The sequence below is a fragment of the Mesoplodon bidens genome, assembly GCF_964165515.1.
Source record: "Mesoplodon bidens genome assembly, chromosome: 14".
Lineage (NCBI taxonomy): Eukaryota > Metazoa > Chordata > Mammalia > Artiodactyla > Ziphiidae > Mesoplodon > Mesoplodon bidens.
In genome coordinates this window covers 63,169,998-63,195,895 of record NC_138170.1, presented here as the reverse complement: position 1 = coordinate 63,195,895, position 25,898 = coordinate 63,169,998, and the positions used below count along the sequence as shown (strand labels likewise).

Sequence of the window (25,898 nt, the reverse complement as noted above, 5' to 3'; positions counted from 1 at the left end):
GGGTTGTTAACCTGGGGTTCACAGACTCCACTTCAGAGGGTCTCAACTCCCTGAAATGGTACCCCAGTGTTGGTGGTAAGGGTACACGTGCTTTTGCGGGAAGGACTATGGCTTTCATCAGGTAGTCTGGAGGGTTCTGACCCAAACAGGTTTAGGAATCAAAGCCTTAGACCTTCCAAGTAAACCGCAGCTGGGCAAAATCGCGACTTCGAACGGCATTTCAACTTGCCTCCTCGCTGGGCGGTACAAGATGACTCCACGCCCTCCACTCCTTCGGCAGCACCCCTGGGGGCAGGGCTGAGGTCGGCCACGCCCTCCAAACACCGCCCATTCCCCTGCTCGGGGTGGGGCATTCCTACTGGGCATGCTCAGTACCAAGGGCTCGGGTTGGCCTCCTAGGCGGAAGCGGGTCCCTGAGAGTTTGTGTGTTCTTCCCAGGGTTCTCCGCGCTACCGTTATGGTCGCCTCCTTGTACCGGTGTCCGCACATGGGGTTCTAGGGCTGTGGATGTGCTTACAGGAACTGTCGCCACTAGTCTTCGACGTCTTTGGACCCTCTTCCTTTCACTTTCTTTTGTTGACTCCCGTGTGACCCTCGTAGGGTTCTGTTTTGGTTGCACCGATGTCTGAGGTGATGTGGACCCCGGAGCTGGCCCTTCTGAGGGGCTTCCCCACTGAGGCTGAGCTGCAGCAGTGGAAGCAGGAGGGAGTCGCCGGTTCGGGTGAGAGGGGTGCACCTGCCAAGGAGGGACTGAGGCCAGCGTGGGGACTGTGGGGAGGAGGGGTGGCGGCGGCTGGGTTCTAATCCCTTCTGGTTTTATTTTTTTTACTACTCAAATCTATTTGATTCTTAATGCTTTGGGTTGCTGCATCCTTGACCTAGTGGGCGCGGTCCAAAGGCTCCATGCATGTCTTTACCCCAAACTTCTCACCGTCCAGGTTCAATAATAATAATGTCAATTGTTTTTCTAATCCCTTAACATTTCTTCAGTCATTTAATGCTTAGAATAGACCTGTAAGGTAGACACTACTTTTATTCCCGTTTTGCAGATGGAGGCATTTAAGTACAGATTGGTTAAGTAATTTATTCAAGGGCACACAGCTGGTAAGCACAACAGCTGAAATGAGGCAGCAAAGATGTAATCTTGTAAGCAAAGCACATTTACCGGACAGAGAAAGAGTTAAAAGGCACATTTACTAGTGGGTTATAGGCACATCTGGTTGTGGGATTTAGGCTGGACCCAAAAGAGAAATAACAATGTAGGACAGTATATATCCTGTCCTGTATATTTGTGTGTGTATGTTTGTGTGCGCGGGCCTGTGTTTGTGTGTGTACGCAATAGGTGCTTCAGGAGAGAGGTAGTTTCTGAAGTTTGGGTCTGGAAGTCTTATGGAACAAGTCAAACTTGACCTGATTTTTGTTTAAAGAGTAAGACTGACAAGTGGAAAAGTTCCCCAGGAGGAGTCACAAGTGTAAAAGTGTGGAGGCAGGAATGTGCATATGGATATTAGGGGAACAATGAGTGAACCAGGTTTTCATCAGGGAGGACCGTGGGGGTAGGAGGAGCCAGATAGTGAAAGGAAACTTTGTAAGGAAACTTCTGTTGTCAGTAGGAATTCTTTTGAATTCCCAGCAGAATTCCTTTTGATGTTACTTGCTAATGAGGAATATTATTTCTGGGTCTAGCTTCTGCCATGCTGCTCATGGTATGAATGAGCTTCTAATTCTAGGAAAAGTGATGGGCATTTGCTCAGTGCTTTGTGGTTAATGTATAGGAAACATTCTAAGTATATACATTTTTTTTTGGCATGCTGAAATGGTAAATAGTGTTACCTTTTACGGTATGAAAGTAGTTGTTCTTTGGATTATTGGACTAATTTTTTTCTATTACAGAGAGTGGATCTTTCCTGCAATTGCTGCTAGAAGGGAACTATGAGGCCATATTGTTAAATTCATTGACTCAAAGTATTTTAAATTCAGCAACGATGACTGAAGAAAAGATTGACAGCTACCTAGAGAAGCAGATAGTAACATTCCTGGATTACTCAACAGATTTGGACAAAACCAGAAGGTAGAATTTTATTTGAAATTTTCATAGGGAAACAGATTCTGAATACATTTACTATTGCCTTGACAGTGTAAGGCACTGATTTTTGCAGTTGTTGAAAAACCTGGCTTTATGTTTACTCAGGACTCACGATGTACCAAATAATCTATGTAAGAGTTTCTGTCCAGAGGACCATCGAGAATGAAAAGGTAAAGTGGTGTAGGATATAGAGGTTTCATATATAACACTGACTTATGCCTCGGTGGTAGCTGCTAACCCACTGAGTTTCTAAATGCTTAAGTCTCATAGGTTTTAGCCATAGACAAGACTTCAGACCTTCTTTTCTTTTAACTTGAAAGTGTGCACTCTCCATCTTGCTGTTTGTAGATCGCTGAGTGATAATTGTAACTACTTTTATTATGTTTTAGGTAATCTTTAATGTTTTTATTATGGAACCCTTGGTTTATCTTCTTCCATTGAGGTTTATGTAATTTTATAGGGTTAAATATAATGGATAGGTACACAGCAGTGTAACCTAAGTTTTTCAGTGGCTTATATTTTACTGTTGTTAGTTTGTTAATATACCTTCCTTTTCTCTACCATCTCTGGCAACCACATCAAACTTTAGTTGTCTTTAAAACACAGTTTTGTTTTACCATTATTTCTAGGGAATGGCTTCATTTAGTTCTTCAACAAATCAACTACTGGCTAGGTGTTGAGGTTGTGAAGATGAATAAAACATAATCTGTATCTATAAGGGGTTCACAGAAGAGTGCTACTACTATAGGCATTTTATTTAAAAAGTTAGTGTCATTCATTTTTATTTTTTTGGTTTCCTAGTAGTTTACATTCCTCTGATGTCATTCTTGATTATTATTTTGCTGTCAGGTGTGTGTGTGTTATCATAGCCATTAGCTTTGTGTGGTGCACATGAAAACACACATACACACAAATACATTATACACTGGTAGACCAGAATTCGGCTTGTCACACAGAGCTGAGAAGAGACATTTCAGTTACCTCATTATGAGGTATTTGGAAATTAAACTCTATTCTCAATTCCCCTTAAGGATTTTGATTTTTAGTTATGACAGTTATATTAAGGCTTTCAGATCTTGCTGCACACCTATTTCCTCAAGTTTCCTAACTTCTAATTACAAGCAGCCTCTTTTGTCACCTGTTTTCTGCTCATTCTTTGCTGTCAGTTGTGATGCATGCAGAGCATTCCAGCTACCACAGACTTGTAGGCTTGTTTTTTTTTTTTTTTTTCCTTAAAGAATCTTCCTTTTGAGGTAGGGCCTAGGGGATATGGGAAGAAGAGGGTGACTGCTTTTATTTTTCCTTCAGTGTGAGGCTACAGGATTCTCTGGCTGCTATTCGTTAGAGTTGAATCCCCACCTATTTGTGTCTTAATCTAGGGGTTGGCAAATTACTGCTGGTGGAGCAAGTCCAAAGTGCCTAAGAATGATGTTTACATTTTTAAAGGGTTGGAAAAAAAGAAACACGTGTGACCCACAAAGCTTAAAGTTTTTTTTTTTAATCTCTCCTTTGCCGTATAGGTTTACCTACCCACTCCTGTCTTCAGCCAAAGTAGGATTGAAAAGAAATGGGTTCAAGTGAAATTTCTAGGGTTTTTTTTTGTTGTTGTTGTTCTAATAGTTGGTAGTACAGGATCAGTAAAATATTTGAAAACTTTTTGTTGTCAGTTTTCTTTTGTATAAAATCAGTTTTCCATCCAGTCAGTGTCAGAGCTGTTAAACAGAACACAAGACAAAATTCTAAGTGCCTGATAGGGTCCTAAACCAGTGCTGTTCAGGAGAACTTCCTGTGATGATGGAGATATTCTGTATCTGCGCCGTACAGTACGGTAGCCAGTAGCCACGTTTGGCCATTGAGCACTTGAAATGTGGACAGTGCAACTGAGGGACTGAATTTTAAATTTTATTTAATTGTAATTAATTTAAATTTAAAGCAGCCATATGTGGCTTATGGTGATAATATTGGACATTGCAGATCTAAATTGTTTCAGAAATTTTTTTTGTAATACTCTCAGATAATCTCAATAAATGTTGATATCTTACATTTTTCTTAATAAAACTGAAATGAAATAATGTGTTTGTGGTTATACAGTGATAGTGGCTCATGTTTATTTCTTTATTCTTATATGCAGACAACAGCTGATATTCCTACTTGGTGTGAGCAGTTTGCAACTTTTTGTTCAGAGTAACTGGACGGGGCCTCTTGTTGATTTACACCCTCAGGATTTTTTGCCGTCTGTTTTGTTCCAGCAGTTTAGTGAGGTACGCTTCTTGGAAATGTCATATATAGGTATTATTGTGTTGTTTATTCTTTAGGAACGGCTCTTTATAAACTGGAGTTAATAATAGGTAGGAGAGAAACATGACTTTATTGCTTGTACAGAACCTACTAAGAATGCTTGTTCATTGATCAGATTTTCAATTCCAGAAGTTCCATTATCAGACTCAAACTCCTCTTCAGATGCTCCCCATTTTATGGAGCTCTATTAGTTGCTCTTTTTATTAAAGTGCAGGCAGCTGCACCAGTCACCCAGCTGCATATGTTACCACAGTTACATAAAGATCTTTTCTGGCAAAGTAGAGAATGTGGAGATCTGTTTAATTTTGTTGCAGGAAACTTTTGCTGCTGTCCTTACTAACAGTTCCCAGAGGTGATTTCCTTTATGTCACAGATATACTTATTTGTATATACTTAAAGTGTCTGGCACAGAGGTGCTCCATGGCGATAATGATTCTTATTATCCATATATGGAGATAATATTATTGACCTGCATCAGTAGGTCATCAGTAGAGCTTGCAGTTTGAATTCCTCAGTACTGTTTGAGCACATATACGCAGGGCTTGGGGGATATGACATGATCTGAAAAGAAGTATGGTAACTGATTTATCCAGCCACCTCAGAACTAGAGCATTACTGTCGATCACTCAGCCTGGAAGGCTGCTTAGCATCCAAAACTTGCACAGCAAAAGGGACCTACTTACTGTTACCTGGTCTCTCAGAATTAGAAGTAACAAATGAAAGGGGAATGGAGTTGTTAGAGATTAGTGTTAATAATTTGATGTGGTGGTTGGAAAGAGAAATACAAAAGCAGTCATAATCTGAAGCCTCTACACATCAGTTTGAGGCATTATGTTATATTGCAATAGAGTAATTGAGATTCATAATGCCCCTAAATCGTTATTGAAAGGTTAAAAGCTCTTCCGTATCTTATGTCTAAGAAGGGAATTTAATCTATACTTTACAAAAGTTTTCATCCAAAATGGTTAAAATAAAATCCCTAAGATTTTGGCACTTAAAGAGATATGCTTCAGTTATCTAGGAAATTACTTGTAAGGAATGTCTCATTCCCTCTTTTACTGTGTATGAAACAGTTTCTGGCCTCTCTTGCCCTATAGTGCAGGTTAGAAACCCACCAGACAAAGTCGTAAATACGTACCGAGCGCTATTGTGTGGTTGGAGTGGTGCTTCATTCATGTATGCTATATCAATTTGACGTATTCTCCAGATGAGAAGACTGATGCTCACAGTGGTGAAAGAAACTTGTCAGAGACCTTGTAGCTGGGGGATTGGAACACACATTTTCTGGGTCTAAATTCAATACTCTTTCTGCTATACTAAAGTAGAAGCACCTGTAAAGTTAGGTAACAATTCAAACAGTACAGAAATGGGTTACATGAGAGGTTCAACCTATAAGAAATACTGAAGTTAGGGCTTCCCTAGTGGCGCAGTGGTTGAGAATCTGCCTGCTAATGCAGGGGACACGGGTTCGAGCCCTGGTCTGGGAGGATCCCACATGCCGCGGAGCAGCTAGGCCCGTGAACTACAACTACTGAGCCTGTGCGTCTGGAGCCTGTGCTCTGCAACAAGAGAGGCCGCGATAGTGAGAGGCCCGCACATCGCGATGAAGAGTGGCCCCCGCTTGCCACAGCTAGAGAAAGCCCTCTCACAGAAGCAAAGACCCAACACAGCAAAAATAAATAAAATAAATTAATAAACTCCTACTCCCAACATCAAAAAAAAAATACTGAAATTAATGAAGACGTGTGGAAAGTGAATTTTGTCTGAGAAGACCTTTTCGTCAAGAGTGGACCTTGAGTTAGAACCTGAAAGATGATGAGGAAATGGACAGGTAGAGAAGAGAAAGAAATACGTTCTAGGTGCAGTCACATGAGCAGAAATTTAGAGGGGAGAAGAGTGTGGTGTTTGTGGGAAACGGATGCTTTGAGCCTGTTGGAGCAGCCGTAAAAGGTCAGCCTTGATGGGGCTCAAATCATAGGAAACTATAAATAAGACCTTGATTTTAATTTTTTTATTAGAAGTGCCTCATATGGGACTTCCCTGGCAGTCCAGTGGTTAAGACTTTGCCTTCTGATGCAGGGGGTGTGGGTTCAATCCCTGCTCTGGGAGCGAAGATCCCATATGCCTTGTGGCCAAAATACCAAAATCATAAAACAGAAGCAATATTGTAACAAATTCAATAAAGACTTTAAAATGGTCCACATTAAAGAAATCTTTAAAAAAAAGTGCCTCATACATTCCAAAAAGCATACAGAATGTGTACAGTTTAAATAATAAAACTCCTTTGTTCCTACCACCTGGCTTGAGAGAGAGAACATCACCAGCATTGTAGAACAGAGCTTCCCGACTGCTGTTCCCCAGGTGTTGAGCCCCTTTGCCATTACAGTAGCTGTGTGGGGCTGGGGCTGGGGCTGGGGAGAGCCTTTGAACTGGTCTCATCTGGTGTAGTAGCCTTCTCTAGTTACCTGATGTGCACTACATATAATAGCATCTTCTGCATTTGCTCTGACTTGGAAAGAGTTGGGAAATACAGGGTTACAAGGTCCCCTGTGTGTGCTTCCTGGTGGTATCCCTGGCCCCCTTTCTCATGAACCACTCTCTTGAATTTTGTGTTAACATTCCATTGCTTTTCTTTTTTTTAAAAAAATTTTATTTATTTATTTGGCTGCGTTGGGTCTTCACTGCTCCAGGCGTGCTTTCTCTAGTTGTGGAGAGAAGGGGCTACTCTTCGTTGCGGTGCGCGGGCTTCTCATTGCAGTGGCTTCTCTTGTTGCAGAGCACGGGCTCTAGGCGCGCGGGCTTCAGTAGTTGTGGCTCACGGGCTCTAGAGCGCAGGCTCAGTAGTTGCGGTGCACGGGCTTAGTTGCTCCGCAGCATGTGGGATCTTCCTGGACCAGGGCTTGAACCCGTGTCCCCTGAATTGGTAGGCGGATTCTTAACCACTGTGCGATCAGGGAAGTCCCACAATCCTCTTTAAAACTTGGCCATTTCCCAAAACCTCTGGAAGCACATTTAGAATTCGGTTGGAATATCAGTATTACGTCACAGGAAGATAGAAAAGCATTTAATTTTTTTTTTTTTTTTTGGTGGTATGTGGGCCTCTCATTGTTGTGGCCTCTCCCGTTGCGGAGCACAGACTCCGGACGCGCAGGCCCAACAGCCATGGCTCACGGGCCCAGCCGCTCCGCGGCATGTGGGATCTTCCCGGACCAGGGCACGAACCCGTGTCCCCTGCATCGGCAGGCAGACTCTCAACCACTGCGCCACCAGGGAAGCCCCGCATTTAATTTTTTAATGATGGTGATGCAAGGTAACTCTAGGAAAAGAAGTTTATTTATTTGTTTATTCATGCATTCACTCCTTTATTTATTTATTATTTACCCTATTAATGACATTTCCAGAGGACTTAGAGTAGGAGGTTTGGTAACCAACTAAACCTTTGAGTATCAGAGGTAATGAGATCCAAGTAGTATATCATGGAGTATCTCTCTGTGTAATTTTTTATTTGTTGCCCTGTTCAATTACCTGTTTGTTATCTTTAAAGATTTCGTTTAGAAGATAATGATTTAAATTTGTGCTACAACAGGTAGACATCTTTCTCATCTCAATGTGATTAGAATAAGGATTCTTTTTCTTAAAGGCATGTCTTGTACTTCACCAGCTTGGTTTGTATGTTAGGAAATAAAGACTGTTAAATCCATCTAAATGGCAAGATGATTTGATGAGGCTGCAGGTCCAGCTTGGGCACACTAGGCGGGGTCTTCTCTCTAGTGCTTTTTTAAAAGTAATTAATTAATTAATTAATTATTTTATTTTTGGCTGCATCGGGTCTTTGTTGCTGCACGCGGGCTTTCTCTAGTTGTGGTGAGCGGGGGCTGCTCTTTGTTGTGGTGTGCGGGCTTCTCACTGCGGTGGCTTCTCCTGTTGCAGAGCACGGGCTCTAGGTGCGCAGGCTTCAGTAGTTGCAGCACGTGGGCTTCAGTAGTTGCAGCATGCGGGCTCAGTAGTTGTGGCTCGTGGGGTCTAGAGCACAGGCTCAGTCGTTGTGGCGCACGGGCTTAGTTGCTCTGCGGCATGTGGGAACTTCCTGGACCAGGGCTCGAACCCATGTCCTCTGCACTAGCAGGTGGATTCTTAACCACTGTACCACCAGGGAAGCCCTTCTCTCTAGTTCTTAAGCAGTAGATTCACTTGTGTATGTGGTACCTCCACTTGGAGGTCTCACAAGGTACCTCAGACTCATTGTGTCCAAGACTGAACTCATGGTGAGGCTCTTCTCCAAACCAGGTCTTCTTCTGGTGTCTCTGTCTCAGTGACCCACACCACCATCATGCAGTTGTCCTAGTCAGAAGTCTAGAAGTGATCCTGGCCCTGTCCTTGAGGACTTCCTCATGCTTAGCATAGCCCTGGAGCTTGCTGAGGGGCAGGAAGAGGTAGAGAGGTCTGAGGGGAATGCAGCATGAGGTGGCAGGAAGAACACTGGTTTGGGAGTTGGAAAACTTGGGCTATAATGTCTGTTTAGATGCTGATAACTTCTGTGTGATTTTGTACTGCACTTAACTTTTTTGTATCTGTTTTCTTCTGAAGTTGAGGCAGTTACAGTACTTCAAAATAGTTCCTTGATTATTGAACTTAAAAAAAAATTCCTTCTACCCTCAGTTTAGGTAACAGTAACCTTTATTTGTGGTTTGGTGGTGGTCATTCACTTTGTCTTTATTCCTCTAGTACACTTTTCAGTAATGATGAAGGTTATGCAGAGTATGAACCCACAGCTATTACTTTCTTACCTTTATTGAATGTTTCAACAAAGCATTGAGCCAGACACTGGCATCACTTGGATTGTTTAATCCTTACAAGAACACTGTGAGGTTTAGGTTCTATTATTTTACTTTATAACTGATGAAACAGAGGCTTCAGTTAAAAAAAAATTTACCTATGCCCACAAATTAATAATCAGAAAAAGGACCCTATCCTGTGTCTGTGACTTAGAGCCCATGTTCCTAACATTGAGCATTCCTACTATCGATTTTGTGGTAACTGTCAAAATGATTCAGTCCACATTTTAAAAACACAGGTGCTTGGTCTGTTGTAGAAAATCTCTGTTCAGTAAGAAGTAGATTTTTCAGAGGCATCCCTTTTGGGCAGCCTCTGTTCACATTGGTCCATGATTGTATGCCTACTCAGCATTTGATATGTAAGACCTTGTTGTTTTTTGGCTTTATAGTAATTATGGAGCAGCAATGGTTTGTAATGACATTAGCCAGCTGGTGAAGCATATATGAAATGTAGGTGTTGAATATGAATACTTTCACATAGGAATGGTTTTTATTGAGAAGCTATTTTGTTGTAAGTAAATCTGTAAAGTCATGATGCTTCTTCAATAGTAGCATTTTCTTGGGCTTCCCTGGTGGTGCAGTGGTTAAGAATCCGCCTGCCAATGCAGGGGACGTGGGCTTGAGCCCTGGTCCTGGAAGATCCCGCATGCCACGGAGCAACTAAGCCCAAGCGCCACAACTACTGAGCCTGCACTCTAGAGCCCGTGTGCCACAACTGCTGAAGCCTGCATGCCTAGAGCCTGTGCTCCGCAACAAGAGAAGCCACCCGTGCACTGCAACGAAGAGTAGTCCCTGCTCGTCACAGCTAGAGAAAGCCCATGTGCAGCAATGAAGACCCAGTGCAGCCAAAAATAAATAAATAAATAAATAAAATAAATTTATTAAAAAAAAAAAAGGGTGCAACTTGGGAAAAGCAAATTAAAAAAAAAAATAGTAGCATTTTCTTGATTGCCCTGTTCTCTAAAGTACAAGCAGGCGGCTGTCTGTCTGTCAGGGCAGGCTGGAATTGTAGATCTCTAAGGGCATTTGTAATGTTAGGACTCCGTCCAGTGCCAACTGCTGTGTAATAGATTAGTGCCTGTGTTTCACAGCTGATTACCTGGAAAATATGTATTCTTGTAAGACATATAAAGATTAATATGTTGCTAAATTATATCATCTTAAATTTTTTTTTTCAGGTCAAAGGACTGGATGCACTCGTTCTGAGTTTGCTCATTCTAGATGGTGAATCAATCTACAGCCTGACCTTGAAGCCTATACTGCTATTATTAGCACGAATTTCCCTAGTGAATGTAAGACATAGGCTGACAGCTATTCAGGTAAGAGAAGAAAAGGAGCCAGGAGATTCAGACCCAGGTGTGACTTTTGTGCTGATTAGCATAAAACTAGGTGTGATGCTGAAAATGTCTTGTTATATTTGTTTTCTAAGTCTTCTTTAGGTGTTTAATTTTAAAATCTGATGAAAATAAGCAAAAACTCTCTCTCATGAGATTCATCTAGTATAAAATGAGATGTTGAGCCTCTTTAATGGGGTTGTATATATGTGTTGTGTGTATATTTGCATGTGTATAAATGTTCATTCTCTGAATCTTAAAAATAGGTTTAAAAACACCCTTCATAGTTTTTGTGAATTTCATGTAAGACTAATGAGTAGCCAAAAGTATAGCACTTTCAGTAGATCTTTTTTTTTAAATTAATTTCACTTTTTACTGTTTTTTATTAAAGCTCCTAGAAATTTTTTTTAAAATAAATTTATTTATTTTATTTATTTATTTTTGGCTCCTTTGGGTCTTTGTTGCTGCACACGGGCTTTCCCTAGTTGCGGTGAGCAGGCTTCTTATTGCGGTGGCTTCTCTTGTTGCAGAGCACGTGCTCTAGGCGTGTGGCCTTTAACAGTTGTGGCACGCGGGCTCAGTAGTTGTGGCTCATGGCTCTAGAGCACAGGCTCAGTAGTTGTGGCGCATGGGCTTAGTTGCTCCATGGTATGTGGGATCTTCCCAGACCAGGGCTCGAACCCGTGTCCCCTGCATTGGCAGGTGGATTCTTAACCACTGCACCACCAGGGAAGCTGTTTCTTGATTACTGTTTCTTGGCTCACATCCTACCTTGTTTCATATTTGGGTTGGATTTAGTAGAGCATTTGTTGAATGTCTGTTATATGGTTTCTTTAGGTCACATATAAATTAGCGAGAAAAGCACTGATACAGATAGCTATTATGCAGTAGAAGGTGACAAAAACCACATGAGAGATTCGAAGAAAGTCCTTGAGGTGTAGTGGAGGTTGTCAGCTGTGCAGTGTGCAGGCTCCGTCACAACTACTCAACTCTGTGCACATAACTATTCAATCTGCCTTGTAGTGTGAAAGCAGCTGTAGATGATATGTATGTGAATGGGTGTGACTGTGTATCAATAGAGCTTTATTTATGGACACTGAAATTTACATTTCATATGCTTTTCACATGTCACAAAATATTATTTTTCTCTTTTTCTTTCTTTCTTTCTTTTTTTTTTTTTTTTGCAATGATTTAAAAATGTAAGAACCAGTCTTGGTTTTAGGCTATAGGAAAACAGGTGGTAGGCTGGTTTGGGTCCATAGGCTGTAGCTTCCTGACTCCTGTCCTGATTGTTGCAACTTGGGCATACAGACCTTGTATTTCCAGAAATAGTAAATCTAAATTTTATGTGAGATCTCCCAATTTCCAAGAGTTGGCTGAAAAAGTTTAAGAAACACAATATTTCTATGGGCAAAATGTGGACTTGGTCTGTACTGTATAAGGGCTTACTTTCCTAAGCATTTAAGTTGTGACAAAGCGGAGGTAAGAAAGGAATCATGCCTCTTTCAGCAGCTCTCATGAGGACAGATGATTTGGAATCAGTTGTACCAGAAGGGTTTTTAATAGATGGGTTTCAACATATCCTAGCAGATATAAGACCTTATCTTTGATTTGTTGTTTAGTGATGTTAGCTTGAATAAAAAAATGTTTTCCCAAGTTGATCTGAGTTAAATGATCTTATAGACTGACTAGTACTTGGCCCTAAAGGAAGTATCATCAAGGCATGAGGTTGCTAAATGACATTATTTTCTTTCTAGTGAGACTAATGGTCAATGAGTTAGTGATACAGTTTTCTTGGTGGAAAACTTTCATCAGCAAGTACGTTCGTTAAGCATCATTTGTAAAAAATACGTGTAGTATCAACAGCTTTGGAGAATAAGTAAATATGTGAACTGCTGGTTGCAGATGTCGTAGAATTGGAGAGATAATTTACCTGAGTTTCTTGGCAGATGCTAAACAGCTTTTGACTTCTGTTTTAAACTTTATTTTCTTGTACATCTCCATGCAAAGATCATTCTGTGCTGAAACCTTGCCTTTCAGTTGAAATGTTATAGTTTTCTTCCCTTTGGGTCTTTGATATATTATTCTGTAAACGATGATGTTAAAAATGATTTCTTTGAGAAATGAAGATAAAATGATAAAGAAGCATGACATGCTTATCCAAGTTAATCTTAACCTTTTAAATTAATTTTGAAATGGCTGGATCTTAAGGAACATATCAGGTTGTTTATTATGATTTTATTTTTGTGGAACTATAAAAGAAGATGATTTTCCCCCACCCCCTAGTCTGTGAAGTGGATAGACTAGTGTTAGTAATATGTGAGTGTTGAGTAAAAAGAATTTTGGCTTTGGAATCAGACCAGAGTTTGTCTGGCTCAGCCACTTAACAACTGTGTGGCCTTAGGCCAGTGAATTTCTCTGAATATCAGTTTTCTTATTTATAAAATGGACTAAGTTGGCAAACATTTATTGGGTTTCTTTTGAGTACACTCATGCTGCCTGCCTTCTAGGAGGTTATTGACGAGTGTGACTTGTCAATCAGAATATTCTGTAATAAGTGCTATAATCAGGAGACAGGATCTAGGAACTATCTAAAGCAAGGCTTCTAGTTTTCTTTTTTATTAATGCCTCAAATTGTCTATTAAGTGATTCCTGACAGATAGAAAAAGGTACTTTTATTTTCTAGTAGAAAAATAGGCTATGCTTTCTTTCTTTGTTTCACACTCCCCCTTCTCCCATCTGAAGATTTTGGGTTAAGAGTTAGTTTATAGATCTGATTTTTAAGAGCTGAGCATCTTACGTTGTATGTTTTCTTAAAAGGGCAGTCTCTTTGACTGGATCTATCTAAATTCCCATGTCTAGAAAAGGAAAGACTGCTGCCAGACCTGACTCACTTATTGCTGACAGCAGATAAGGGACAGATAATTGACATATAGACTGACTTCATCAGCCTAGTGATAGGAAAAGAATGAAAATGAGACAGCACCTCAGGGAATGAAATTAAAAATGATGTGAAACTTCTCTCTATTAGATAATTCTCCCTTTCCTTTCCTTAGATGGACTGAGGGAACAGCATTAATAATTAGAAACGATTTTGTCAGAGGGTCAAAATTCATTTGTGATTTTTTGATTGTTGCAGCACTTGTGTGTAGTTCAGAAGGGGAGCAAGCAGTTTTACCCCTTAATCAAATGAAGAAATTAAGTTCGAGTAAAAAAGAAAATGCTTTTGGTAATTGAGCATGATCTCCTATTAGTAGGTATTGCTTTAAAAAAAAGGAAAATTAATTTTTCACTCCTTTGTGCAATATAGTTTAGAGTAACATAGTTGTAATTACTTTAGATGATTCAATGCATGATCATACTTGGTAATTTAATGAGCCTATCAAAAATATTTAATACTTACTACTTGCACGTGCGCGCTCGCGCGCGCGCACACACACACACATGCATAGCAGAAGATCTAGAAGAATATAAACCTTTGTCATGGATTTTTCTGGGGGAGGAGAATGGCGCTGAGGCAGCAGAAGAGAGCCTTCCATCTTCACTGCGTATGCTTCTGTATTGGCTTGTTGTTGTTTGTTGTTGTTTAATAAGGATGTGTTGAAAAGTAAGAGTAAGCATCAGAGAACTGAGAAAAAGCTACTGTGTTCTCAGCCTGTGCATTAGTCAAGGCAAGGTAAAAATGCAGTTTCTACTCTCCAAAATATATGGACCAGGTACTCACACATTTGAAAAACAAGAGCTCTGCAGTGTGGTGCTAACTTCTAAGCACAGTGTGTAAGTTTAGATAAGTGAGAGACCAGTGTGGGCCCTACTAGTGGGAGAGGGCTTCATGGAAGAGGGTGTGGAAGAAATCTTCCCAGTTTGGGGAATATCTGAACCCAGGATATATCTTACCTTGTAGTTTGCATAAGCATATGTTGCTTCGAGGAGGATACAGAGATGAGTAAGACGTGATTCCTCATCTTGTTGTCTAGATGGTGGACAGCATTGAAAGCTAGGATGGCATACACAAATACGGTGGAGTGTGTCTGCAAAGAGAGGTGCAAACAGTGTGCTGGAAGTTGAGATGAGGGAAAAAAATCACCCCATAGGAGGTTCTTGGGGGGAGGCCTCCTAGGATTGTTGGTATTGGATTATGGTGCTGGTAGAGTGTCACAGCAGAGCAGCACGATTACAGTAGGCATTTTAAAGGAGGAAATGGTAAGTTCGAAATGACATCAGGAAGCCCAACTGGCTACAAATACAGGCTTTGAGAGAATGGAGGAGAGATGTTATTCTCGTGGAAGACATGGCAGTGGATTTGGTTTTATTACTGAAGACATAGCAGCTTATCGAAGGGTAAATTTAATCTCACAAATGTAAAAATATTCTAAAAACCGATTTGAATTAATGTGAAATTTTTTTCCTAAGGGTCCTTTTAATTCAACGTAAACACGTTGGTGTTTCCTTTTTCTAGAGCTTGCCATGGTGGACTTTGAGATGTGTGAATATTCACCAGCAATTGCTTGAGGCACGCTCACCTCAGCTCTTTGCTCTTGCTGAAGACTGTATTGATCGAGGTATGTCCCAGATGTTGTTTGCTATGAGCATGTAGCTCCATTCTGTTTTCTTGGCTGAGACATTCCTTTTTCGTCTGTTGTTTGACAGCAGATGGTAACTTTTTGTGTTCCATTCTTTCTGGATGTGGAATATCACAAATTATTAGGATGTCAGATTATAGGATTTCTTTTTTGGCTTTGAATTTTTAAAAAGGCAATCACTATTATTTATATTACCTACTTAAAAAGAGTGATTTATTCTATGTAGCTCACCATGATTTTATCACAAACTGCCTAAAGGTATTTAAATATTTTCTCGGTTCTTTAATGTAAGAAGCCTCATTAGAAACAAGTGTAAACTCCCTTTATTAAAAAAAATCTTTAACTAATTTGAACTGGAGTAAATTGTGCCAAATTGCATGCAGAACAGGAAATTATTTATCCTATATCCTACTGAGTACATGAAGAAAGGATTCAGGTTTTCTTTTTTTTAAACATTTTGTACAAAATACATTTTACTGAGGATGACAATGGGTAGAGAGGCATTTTTGCATTTTTAAATTATTTTTTATTTTAGTACATAATGTACATATAGAAATGTGCCTAGAATATAAATACAAAATTAAGTAAATGATCATAAACCACACACCCCTGTAAATGCCTTTGTTGCAGATGCCTCATATGTCTTTTAGGGAAACATTTTGAAGAAGGGGGAAAATCTTGGGTACCTTGACCCTTGATTTCCCTGGGATTTTGGAACAATTATGCCTGACAAAAGTTGCCAAACAAAAACAAATTCTCTTGTAGTGAAGGAATACAGAACACAAGTAAACTTGAGTTCAGAAATGAACTTCTGAGTGTCAGAGAAGGGATTTGACGTTAAGTGTGCCTGATTCCAGTGCCCTTATTTCTCTCACATCACAAGAGTATGAAGTCATTATGTATGTGGGTTCGTATGTCTGTTGGGGATGGTGGTTAGTATCACTCTGCGTGGAGGAGCAGTGATCTGCACTTGATTGAGGCGGCACATTGGTGAAGGCGTAAGACAGCTCTTGTGTGTGTGGGCATGTGTAATTGCAAGACGCTGCTGTACCTTTCTGGAGTCTGGTTCCTTTAAAGGTGCATCTGTATAGTTACAGGCTAGGTCACAATGCACTAGAGGACATTAGTTTGTGCAGTAACAAATACTACTAAGCTAGAAACTAGTTTCTCAATTTTTATTTTGTTCTAAGACAGAAATACATACACATATGCTAATCTTAGATAAAATGAACATCTATATGTGATTCAAAATGAGAATGTCAGGTAAATTTTATTCAGTCAGTATAATTGTTATTTATATACCTGGACTTAGTTTATATTTGTTTAGGATTTTAGGTTATGTAAGACTGTGGAACAAGCAAGAGTATGTTAAATCAGACTTGTACATGTAAAAAAAAAATTAGTCTGAGCTTAAACTTTGTATATATAAAACAATATTTGTTCTACCATGAGATTTAAACCTGACATGTTAGCAGATTGTTTTATTAAATGTAAGCAGTTTACTTTTCTATACAATGACATTTCACTACATGTACAATGATGCAATGAAGTAACAGAACTGAAAAACAGTATTTCTTTTTCCTGTAAAAGTCTTTGGTTTAATGCTTTTGGATTACAAAATGAGCAAATTTAGGCTGCTGAACCATCTATATTTTTGTTAAGACTGTAAGCAACTCTCTAAGTTGTGAGAAACTTGAGGGCTGATTTTTTTCTTGTTTCTGCTTAATGCCTAGAAAATAATAAATATTTAATTCATATTTGTTGAATAGTGATAGCTAACATTTATTGAGCCTTTTCTACATTCACTTTTCAGGGGAGAAGTTGCAGAACTCCCTCCATTTGTCCTCCATCTTGATAGCAGTTTTTATCTGAGTTTACTTCTGTACAAAAGTTTTTCAAAAAGTGAAATGTTATAGAAGTTATGAGAAAATTGATCCTATCCAGATACCCTATGGGATCTTGAATCTTCTCATTATAGTGTTGCCTAAGTGTGGAGTTCTGTTGCGAATGAAATATGAAGTTGGACTTGGAGAAAATTAAGACCTGATGCCCAGTTTAGCAGACGTCATTGTCCTCTTTCTATTTTTAGTAAAATGAAAACTGCATAGACTAAGTCTTCCCGCTTTCATGCCATTTCATATTTTTAAAATGAAGTGAGATACATTCCATAAACAAACTTAGTGCAAGGGAGACAGAGGAGTGGGGGCTCACAAAACTGGTAAAGTTTTGAAAGTCAGAGATGATTTGAACTTTACTGATATTAATGGGGAAAAAGTTGATTTTCCCTGAGGTTAGTGAAAGCGTTTGGAAGAAGATGGCATCAGGATTCAGCCCACTATTTAATTTTGTAAAAGGTTATTACATTATACTCTGTAACATATTATACAGTTTCGTATGCTTCATTATACTTTTATGGAAAATCGGTAAATGAACAAAAAAACAAGGTGTCACTGGGAGTTTTTATTTCTTTTTGTAAAGGAAATCAAGTTTGATGCAGTTGCCAGAGGGAAAGCTACATCTCTTCCCTTTATCCCATATAATATATATAAATCTGCATTTATGTCTACATCTTTACCACATCTCAGTGACTAATGTTCTTAATGATGACCCTTAATTATTAAGAAAAGAAAAAAAATACCTTTTTTATGTACCATTTTAGAAGGTTAGAACCATATGAATGATAGGAACCATTCTCTTCTTAGAGAGAATTCTAAGAGGTAAACTTTAGTTCCTAAACAGAAAGTGTTAACTAAGATATCTGGAAGATCTGACTCTAAGTGACTCATTCCCCAAGTGGTCTCAGTTCTTTTCTGCAGTATATTTTAGTATATCATTTGCTTTGCCTTGCAACTAAGAATTTTTTATGTTGCTGTTATAGGCTAATCAACGATATTTTAAATTTTATCTTCTCATAAATTGGTCCATTTTGGCTATGTCTAAGTGTGCACATAGTCTTAAACTGCAACATTTCATAAACAATTTTATTTAAAAAAATGTTCTGGGATTTAACCCAAATGTTGACCCAACAGTCAGTTATAACTGAAATATTGTTCAGTGTCCAGAGAAGAATATTATATTTGAAATGTTGCCCTTGAAGGATCATCAAAAAGTTGGCAAGATTTTTTTTTTCTTTAGTCTATGAAACATAAGCAACTGGGATCTTTATATTTTTGTCCAGGAATGTTGCATCATCAGTACAATGTAGTGGAATACAACCCATCAGAATGTCAGCATAACTTTGCTGGACTGATCACATCTCTGAAAGGAGTTGAGTTAGAATCTTGAAAAGTCTGATCCTCAGTGCACTCTGAGATCCTCTTTTGGATGTCATACTGATGAAATCATGATTCTCTGAAGGCTGCTTAAGGGCACACAATCATTTATTGTGGGATCTGATACTGAAAACGTGTTCTGTATAGTGCATGAGATGTAATATTGAGGTTTAGGTATTTGAAGATGAGCTTATGTCTAAGAGAAAACAGGCTAAAATGCTTTGTCCGAGATTCCACTGTAACAAATACAGGCAGCTCTGTGACTCTAGGCTTAGATTGTTTCCACATAGAAAGAGTTCGTCAAGAGATTCGTTTCTTGGTGACTGATGAATGCATCGATTTTTAAAGATAAATTTGATACTTTGGGATGGATGTCTTTAAATATACTAAGTATAATTATCTAATTATAATTATCCATATGAATTCATAGGGATTTCATTTTAACATAGCTTTCAGTAATCTCATGAGAAGAGATTTTGGTTTTAGCATACATTTTAGATATATGCTAAATATATTAAATATATGCTGGTTGACATTCTGATCCAGAAGGTCATGAATATTCATTTCCATGGAGAACCTACTGATTTATTAAAATAATAAATATATGTCTGTTGGGTCAACATGCTCCTCTTTCTATTTACACTTGAGTTATCCAAAGCTTAAAACTTTGTGTTCATGGTTGACTCATTGTTTTCCATCATTCTCCGTATCTAGCCAGTTCTTAAATCTTATCAGTTCATCCCTAAGCATTCCATATCCATCCTTCCTTTTCCATTCCTACAACTCTTATCCTAGTCCATATCTGAAATCTTTAGTTTGGAAAGGCCCTTTAGAGATTGTCTTGTCCAGCTAACTCATTTTACAAAGAACTGAGACTCAGAGAGATTCTCCAAGAACCAGAGCTATGATCTGGAGTTTCTGACTCCAAATCTGCTTACTCTTCTTTCCATTACTTTTCTCCAAACTGGTCAGTAGGGCAGAATTCTAACATCTAATAATAATAATACAGTTTACATTTCAGTAGTTCTTACTCCACACCAAGTACTGTTCTCAGTCTTTAAATATGTTAACTAGCTTATTCCTTGCAACAACTCTGTGAGATAGAACTGAAGACTTGATATAGGAAGGTGTAGTAGTGTATTTGTGTGCGCTTTTTTTTGCAATGTTTTTGAAGTATAATTAACCTACAGTAAGACTCACATTTAAGGTGTACAGTTGGTGATATTTTACATATGTATATACTTGGAAATTATCATAATCAAGATAATTAACAGAACCTAGAGTTTTAAGATCTGACTTTCAGTTTCTCTTCTGTCACTGACAAGCTGTGTGCTTCAGGGAGCTCGTCTGACTTCCAAACCAAGAGTTTTCTTCTGCATAAAAATGGTCTTTAAGTCCTTACTAGGTGTAAAATAATGTGATTCTTTGTAGGCCAGCTTCCCACCCATCCTAATGCTGGGATCTGTTGGAAGATTGTGTCCAAAAATGTTATTTCCGGGCTTCCCTGGTGGCGCAGTGGTTGAGAGTCCACCTGCTGATGCAGGGGACATGGGTTCGTGCCCCAGTCTGGGAAGATCCCACATGCTGCAGAGCGGCTGGGCCTGTTAGCCATGGCCGCTGAGCCTACATGTCGGAGCCTGTGCTCCGCAACGGGAGAGGCTGCAACGGTGAGAGGCCTGCGTACCGCAAAAAAAAAAAAAAAGTTATTTCCTTTTTCATTGGGCTTTCTGAGATGACCTTGAGAAGGAGTTCATTCCATTGTTGGGATCTGTAATTGCTACAAAGTGCTTCCTTTTAGTAAATAAAAAAACCTGCTAGTCTTTCACTTGCAACTGCTAGCTAGAGCTGTGCTGTCCAATGTAGTAGCCACTAGCCACATGTGGCTAATTAAAATAAAAGAAATGAAATAAAGAATTCAGTTTCTCTAGCCCCATTTCAAGTGCTCAGAAGACACCTGTGGTAAATGGCTACCATTTTGGTCAGTGCAGCTGTGGAGTATTTACATCGTTACAGAAACTTATTGGACAGTGCTCCTGTTGAGCCTTGCACCTGACTTGTAGGCTCTTTCTTGGCCTTCCTTTCTTCTGCCTGTACAGCAGTACTGGATTTTTTTAAAAAAATACCAATTTCATCATGTCTTTTTTTTTAATATAAATTTATTTATTTATTTATTTAGGCTGCGTTGGGTCTTTGCTGCTGCGCGCCGGCTTTCTCTGGTCGTGGCGAGCGGGGGCCACTCTTCACTGTGGCGGGCGGGCTTCTCGTTGCGGAGGCTTCTCTTGTTGCAGAGCACGGGCTCCAGGCGCACGGGCTTCAGTAGTTGCAGCACGTGGACTCAGTAGTTGTGGCTCGCGGGCTCTAGAGCGCAGGCTCAGTAGTTGTGGCGCACGGGCTTAGTTGCTCCGCGGCACGTGGGATCCTCCCGGACCAGGGCTCGAACCCATGTCCCCTGCATTGGCAGGCGGACTCCCAACCACTGCGCCACCAGGGAAGCCCATCATGTCATTTTTAAATTAGGAAAATCTTTAATCATTCCCAGTTTTATTTTTGGCTTTCTATTTCCTGCCCAACTTGATATTTAATTAAAAAAATTTTTTTTGCAATGATTGCTGAGTTCCAGTCACTGTGGTAGTTGCTAGGGATATCAGTGAACTCGGTGGGATAGGGAATAAAATACAAGTGAAACCGTGCACCTCAGATTGGGACTTGAACCCATGCAGCCGGGACTTGAACCCAGCCAAAACCCTGATTGGGAACTCGAACCCAGGCGGCCGGCGCTCGAACCTGGCCAAAATGGACAGGTGATACCTCCAACTGAGATCACACACTTGGTTTCAGGACTTAATGAAGCTCAGGTTCTTGATGTCTCATCGCAGAAAGAATTCAGTGAGAGACAAAGTGATAGGTAAGAAGTGGATTTATTTAGAGAGAAGCACACTCCACAGACAGAGTATGGGCCATTTCAGAAGGTGAGAAAGGCACCAGGGTATGGGGTTGTCAGTTTTTATAGGGGTGGGTAATTTCATAGGCTAATGAGTGGGAGGAGTATTCTAGCTATTTTGGGAAGGGGTGGGGATTTCCAGGAATTGGGCCACCGCCTACTTTTTGATCCTTATGGTCTGTCTTGGAACTGTCATGGCACCTGTGGGTGTGTCATTTAGCTTGTTGATGTGTTACAGTGAGCGTATACTGAGGCTCAAGGTCTAGTGGAAGTTGACTTGTACGCCATCTTGGGCCCATTTGGTTCTAATCAGTTTTTTTTTTTTTTTAAACATCTTTATTGGAGTAAAATTGCTTTACAGTGGTGTGTTAGTTTCTGCTTTATAACAAAGTGAATCAGCTATACATATACATATATCCCCATATCTCCTCCCTCTTGCATCTCCCTCCCTCCCACCCTCCTTATCCCACCCCTCAAGGTGGTCACAAAGCACCGAGCTGATCTCCCAGTGCTATGCAGCTGCTTCCCACTAGCTATCTGTTTTACATTTGGTAGTGTATATATGTCCATGCCACTCTCTCACTTTGTCTCAGCTTACCCTTCCCCCTCCTTCCCTGTGTCCTCAAGTGCATTCCCTAGTAGGACTGTGTCTTTATTCCCGTCCTGCCCCTAAGTTCTTCATGACCATTTTTTGTTTTTTTAGATTCCATATATATGTGTTAGCATACGGTTTTTTCTCTTTCTGACTTACTTCACTCTGTATGACAGACTCTAGGTCCATCCACCTCACTACAAATAACTCAATTTCGTTTCTTTTTAGGGCTGAGTAATATTCCATTGTATCTCTGTGCCACATCTTCTTTATCCATTCATCTGTCAGTGGACACTTAGGTTGCTTCCATATCCTGGCTATTATAAATAGAGCTGCAATGAACATTGTGGTACATGACTCTTTTTGAATTATGGTTTTCTCAGGGTATATGCCCAGTAGTGGGATTGCTGGGTCATATGGTAGATCTATTTTTAGTTGTTTAAGGAACCTCCACACTGTTCTCCATAGTGGCTGTATCAATTTACATTCCCACCAACAGTGCAAGAGGGTTCCCTTTTCTCCACACCCTCTCCAGCATTTAGTGTTTGTAGATATTTTGACGCTGGCCGTTCTGACTGGTGTGAGGTGATACCTCATTGTAGTTTTGATTTGCATTTCTCTAATGATTAGTGATGTTGAGCATTCTTTCATGGGTTTGTTGGTAATCTGTATATCTTCTTTGGAGAAATGTCTGTTTAGGTCTTCTGCCCATTTTTCCATTGGGTTGTTTCTCTTTTGATATTGAGCTGCATGAGCTGCTTGTAAATTTTGTAGATTAATCCTTTGTCCGTTGCTTCATTTGCAAATATTTTCTCCCATTCTGAGGATTGTCTTTTCATCTTCTTTATGGTTTCCTTTGCTGTGCAAAAGCTTTTAAGTTTCATTAGGTCCCATTTGTTTATTTTTGTTTTTATTTCCATTTCTCTAGTCGGTGGGTCAAAAAGGATCTTGCTGTGATTTATGTCATAGAGTGTTCTGCCTATGTTTTCCTCTAAGAGTTTGATAGTGTCTGGCCATACATTTAGGTCTTTCATCCATTTTGAGTTTATTTTTGTGTGTGGTGTTAGGGAGTGTTCTAATTTCATTCTTTTACATGTAGCTGTCCAATTTTCCCAGCACCACTTATTGAAGAGGCTGTCTTTTCTCCATTGTGTATTCTTGCCTCCTTTATCAAAAATTAGGTGACCATATGTACGTGGGTTTATCTCTGGGCTTTCTATCATGTTCCATTGATGTATATTTTTGTTTTTGTGCCAGTACCATACTGTCTTGATTACCGTAGCTTTGTACTATAGTCTGAAGTCAGGGAGCCTGATGCCTCCAGCTCCTGTTTTCTTTCAGAAGATTGCTTTGGCTATTCGGGGTCTTTTGTGTTTCCATACAAATTGTGAAATTGTTTGTTCTAGTTCTGTGAGAAATACCATTGGTAGTTTGATAGGGATTGCATTGAATCTGCAGATTGCTTTGGGTAGTATACTCATTTTCAGAATGTTGATTCTTCCCATCCAAGAACATGGTACTTCTCTCCATCTGTTTGTGTCATCTAAATTTCTTTCATCATTGTCTTAAAGTTTTAAGACCTTACAGGTCTTTTGCCTCCTTAGGTAGGTTTATTCCTAGGTATTTTATTCTTCTTGTTGCAATGGTAAATGGGGGTGTTTCCTTAATTTCTCTTTCAGATTTTTCATCATTAGTGTATAGGAATGCAAGAGATTTCTGTGCATTAATTTTGTATCCCTCTACTTACCAAATTCATTGATTAGCTCTACTACTTTTCTGGTAGCATCTTTAGGATTCTCTATCTGTCATATCATGTCGTCTGCAAACAGTGGCAGCTTTACTTCTTTTCTGATTTGGATTCCTTTTATCTACTCTGATTGCTGTGGCTAAAACTTCCAAAACAATGTTGAATAATAGTGGGGAGAGTGGGCAACCTTGTCTTGTTCCTGATCTTAGTGGAAATGGTTTCAGTTTTTCACAGTTGAGGACAGTGTTGGCTGTGGGTTTGTCAAATATGGCCTTTATTATGTTGAGTTAAGTTCCCTCTAGGCCTATTTTCTGGGTTTTTTTTTTTTTATCATAAATGGGTGTTGAATTTTGTCAAAAGCTTTTTCTGCATCTATTGAGATGATCATATGGTTTTCTTCAGTTTGTTAATATGGTGTATCACATTGATTGATTTGCATATATTGAAGAATCCTTGCATTCCTGGGATAAGCCCCACTTGATCATGGTGTATGATACTTTTAATGTGCTGTTGGATTCTGTCTGCTAGTATTCATTTTTTTTGAGGTACGCGGGCCTCCCAGTGCCGTGGCCTCTCCCGCCACAGAGCACAGGCTCTGGATGCACAGGCTCAGCGGCCATGGCTTACGGGCCCAGCTGCTCCGCGGCATGTGGCATCCTCCTGGACCAGGGCGTGAACCCATGTCCCCTGCATCAGCAGGCAGACTCTCAACCACTGCGCCACCAGGGAAGCCCTGTTTGCTAGTATTTTGTTAAGGGTTTTTGCATCTGTGTTCATCAGTGATATTGGCCTGTAGTTTTCTTTCTTTGTGACATCTTTGTCTGCTTTTGGCATCAGGGTTATGATGGCCTCGTAGAATGAGTTTGGGAGTGTTCCTCCCTCTGCTATATTTTGGAAGAGTTTGAGAAGGATAGGTGTTAGCTCTTCTCTAAATGTTTGATAGAATTCACCTGTGAAGCCATCTGGTCCTGGGCTTATGTTTGTTGGAAGATTTTTAGTCACAGTCTCAATTTCAGTGCTTGTGATTGGTCTGTTTATATTTTCTATTTCTTCCTTTTTCAGTCTCAGAAGGTTGTGCTTTTCTAAGGCCCTGTCCATTTCTTCCAGGTTGTCATTTTATTGGCATATAGATGCTTGAAGTAATCTCTCATGATCCTTTGTATTTCTGCAGTGTCCGTTGTTACTTCTCCTTTTTCATTTGTAATTTTTCTTATTTAAGTCTTCTCCCTTTTTTTCTTGATGAGTCTGGCCAGTGCTTTATCAATTTCGTTTATCTTCTCAAAGAAGCAACTTTTACTTTTATTGATCTTTGCTATTGTTTCCTTCATTTCTTTTTCATTTATTTCTGATCTGATCTTTTGATTTCTTTCCTTCTGCTAACTTTGGGGTTTATGTTCTTCTTTCTCTAATTGCTGTAGGTGTAAGCTTAGATTGTTTATTTGAGATGTTTCTTGTTTCTTGAGGTGGGACTGTATTGCTATAAACTTCCCTCTTAGAACTGCTTTTGCTGCATCCCATAGGTTTTGGGTCATTGTGTTTTCATTGTCATTTGTTTCTAGGTATTTTTTGATTTCTTCAGTGATCTCTTGGTTATTAAGTAGTGTATTGTTTAGCCTCTATGTGTTTGTAATTTCTACAGATTTTTTTCCTGTAATTGATATCTAGTCTCATAGCATTGTGGTCAGAAAACATACTTGATACGATTTCAATTTTCTTAAATTTACCAAGGCTTGATTTGTGACCCAAGATATAATGTGCCCTGGAGAATGTTCCATGCACACTTGAGAAGAAAGTGTATTCTGTTGTTTTTGGATGGCATGTCCTATAAATATCAATTAAGTCCATCTTGTTTAATGTAAACACATTTAAAGCTTGTGTTTCCTTATTTATTTTCATTTTGGATGATCTGTCCATTGGTGAAAGTGGGGTGTTAAAGTCCCCTACTATTTTTGTGTTACTGTCAATTTCCCCTTTTATGGCTGTTAGCATTTGCCTTATGTGTTGTGGTTCTCCTATGTTGGGTGCATTAATATTTACAATTGTTATATTTTCTTCTTGGATTGATCCTTGATCATTATGTAGTATCCTTCTTTCTGTCTTGTAATAGTCTTTATTTTAAAGTGTATTTTGTCTGATATGAGAATTGCTACTCCGGCTTTCTTTTGATTTCCATTTGCATGGAATATCTTTTTCCATCCCCTCAATTTCAG

At 39.5% G+C, this 25,898-nt stretch overlaps 1 protein-coding gene across 2 annotated transcripts in view; it reads left to right on the top strand.

Moving 5' to 3' along the window:
• The first annotated feature begins 406 nt into the window (after positions 1 to 406).
• Positions 407 to 25,898, top strand: part of TTC27 (tetratricopeptide repeat domain 27) — a 181,641-nt gene continuing 156,149 nt past the window's right edge. Inside the window, exons 1-5 of one of the 2 annotated variants that reach the window (XM_081254404.1) lie at positions 407 to 721; positions 1,894 to 2,071; positions 4,218 to 4,347; positions 10,398 to 10,538; positions 15,013 to 15,115. In XM_081254404.1, coding sequence (XP_081110530.1) covers positions 622 to 721; positions 1,894 to 2,071; positions 4,218 to 4,347; positions 10,398 to 10,538; positions 15,013 to 15,115 — 652 coding nt within the window. In that variant the 5' untranslated portion in view covers positions 407 to 621. The remainder of the gene's footprint in view (positions 722 to 1,893; positions 2,072 to 4,217; positions 4,348 to 10,397; positions 10,539 to 15,012; positions 15,116 to 25,898) is intronic. The other variant, XM_081254403.1, reaches the window with a different exon arrangement.